This window comes from Priapulus caudatus, unplaced genomic scaffold, assembly GCF_000485595.1.
Source record: "Priapulus caudatus unplaced genomic scaffold, Priapulus_caudatus-5.0.1 Scaffold8611, whole genome shotgun sequence".
In the NCBI taxonomy this organism is placed as follows: Eukaryota; Metazoa; Priapulida; class Priapulimorpha; order Priapulimorphida; family Priapulidae; genus Priapulus; species Priapulus caudatus.
In genome coordinates this window covers 1,566-3,490 of record NW_014585672.1, presented here as the reverse complement: position 1 = coordinate 3,490, position 1,925 = coordinate 1,566, and the positions used below count along the sequence as shown (strand labels likewise).

General features: G+C 42.5%; 2 protein-coding genes across 2 annotated transcripts in view; both read left to right on the top strand.

Moving 5' to 3' along the window:
• Positions 1 to 459: 459 nt before the first annotated feature.
• On the top strand, positions 460 to 911 carry LOC106820223 (rutC family protein in vnfA 5'region-like; the record flags this gene model as incomplete). The annotated part of the gene is made up of 1 exon (XM_014824759.1): positions 460 to 911. A coding segment is annotated over one exon (452 nt), but the record flags the coding sequence as incomplete, so codon positions are not given.
• Positions 912 to 913: 2 nt separating this feature from the next.
• LOC106820221 (UPF0246 protein Sde_3824-like) overlaps positions 914 to 1,925 on the top strand; it is a gene marked incomplete at its 3' end in the record, with an annotated part of 2,546 nt that continues 1,534 nt past the window's right edge. The window contains exon 1 of the mRNA XM_014824758.1: positions 914 to 1,174. Coding sequence (XP_014680244.1) covers positions 914 to 1,174 — 261 coding nt within the window. The remainder of the gene's footprint in view (positions 1,175 to 1,925) is intronic.

Here is a 1,925-nt window from a genome sequence, read left to right as displayed (position 1 = left end):
TTTAATAGGCAAACAAGCGGATTTAATTAAAAATGATGAGTCCATAGACACACCGTTAATCATTAAAAGTACGGAAGGTTTAGCACTACAATTACAAAGCTGTTGTCACCCTATCCCGGGTGATACTTTGGTAGCGATGTTGGATAAGGACGTTGGATTGGCGGTTCACCGTGTTGCTTGTACTACGCTTGCGCAATCGAGAGAAGATACATTTAGCCTTGCTTGGAAAGAAAACACTAAACAATTATTTCTCGCACCTTTGAAGATATTTGTTAATAATCACTACGGTGTATTATTAAAAATAACGAATTTACTCAGCAAGATGGAAGTTAATATAGAAGACTTAACCATCACCGGAGATAGCGAAGTAAAAGAAATGTACTTTTTATTACAAGTGAAAGATACTATTCGCTTACAAGAAATCATCCGAGGTCTAAGCAATCTTTCTGACGTCATCAGCGTTGCAAGAGCCTTCTAAGAAATCATCACCTACTATAACTAAAGAACTTCATCGAGTTAATTCTATGAGCAGAGAAATTATTTCAACTGATAAAGCCCCCCAAGCCATTGGCCCTTATTCACAAGCGGTTAAAGTGGGCAGCATTGTTTATTTGTCAGGGCAAATCCCCCTAGTTCCTGAAACGATGCAACTTGTCGAGGGTGATATTGCCGAGCAAACGCGTCAAATCTTCCGTAATCTAGCGGCGGTTGCGGAAGCGGCAGGCGGTACGCTCAATGACTTTGCCAAGGTGAATGTTTTCTTGACGGATCTCAGCAACTTCGCTGCCGTTAATGAGGTGATGGCAGAAACTTTCTCTCAGCCTTACCCTGCGCGTGCGGCCATTGGCGTCGCGGCTTTACCCAAGGGCGCTGAAGTAGAAGTGGATGGTATTATGAGCATAGAAGCATAGAGATGACTTCCGTAACCGCACTTTATCCTGGTACTTTCGACCCCATTACCAATGGGCATAGTGATCTGATGCATCGTGCCAGCAAAATGTTTGATAAGGTAATCGTTGCTATCGCTGATAGTCAGCGGAAAAACCCCCTGTTTAGTTTGGAGCAGCGAATTGATTTAGCGAAGGGAGTGTTTGCGGACAACCCTAAGATTGAAGTGCTTGGTTTTGATTGTTTGTTAGTGGATTTTGCTAAGCAACAAGATGCAAAGGTGCTGGTGAGGGGTTTACGTGCAGTAGCCGACTTTGAATATGAATTTCAATTAGCCAGTATGAACCGCCACCTTGCCCCCGATATTGAATCCGTTTACCTGATGCCCGCAGAACAATACGCCTTCATCTCCTCCTCCCTAGTGAAAGAAGTGGCGCGCTTGGGCGGCGATATGAAAAATACGTGCATCCGCTAGTTTATGCGGCATTAGCATCGGCACAGAAATAAAAGCTTTAAAAATATGACTCGTTTTTAGCGCACTAAACCCCATAAAGACATTGGTTACTGTGTTTTTTACATAGGACTGCTAATATTAGCCAATACTAATTTAAAAAAGGAGACAGCTTAATGTCTTTATATATTACTGATGAATGTATCAACTGCGATGTGTGTGAGCCAGAGTGCCCTAATGAAGCGATCTTCATGGGCGATGAAATTTACGAAATCGACAAAGATAAATGTACTGAATGTGTTGGGCATTATGATGAGCCGCAGTGCGTTGAAGTATGCCCCGTAGATTGCATCCCAAAAGACCCTAAAAATGAAGAAACAGAAGAACAGCTGATGCTTAAGTACGAAAGCTTAATGGCAGAAACAGATTAATTAAGGGCTATTTATGTTAATCACGCTATCCCCCTCGAAAGGCCAAGATTTTGACGTAGATCTCCCTACGTCATTGCATAGTGAGCCACGTAACTTAGAGGACTCGCAGTTACTGATTAATGAACTGTTGCAATATGATGTGCCACAGGTTCGGG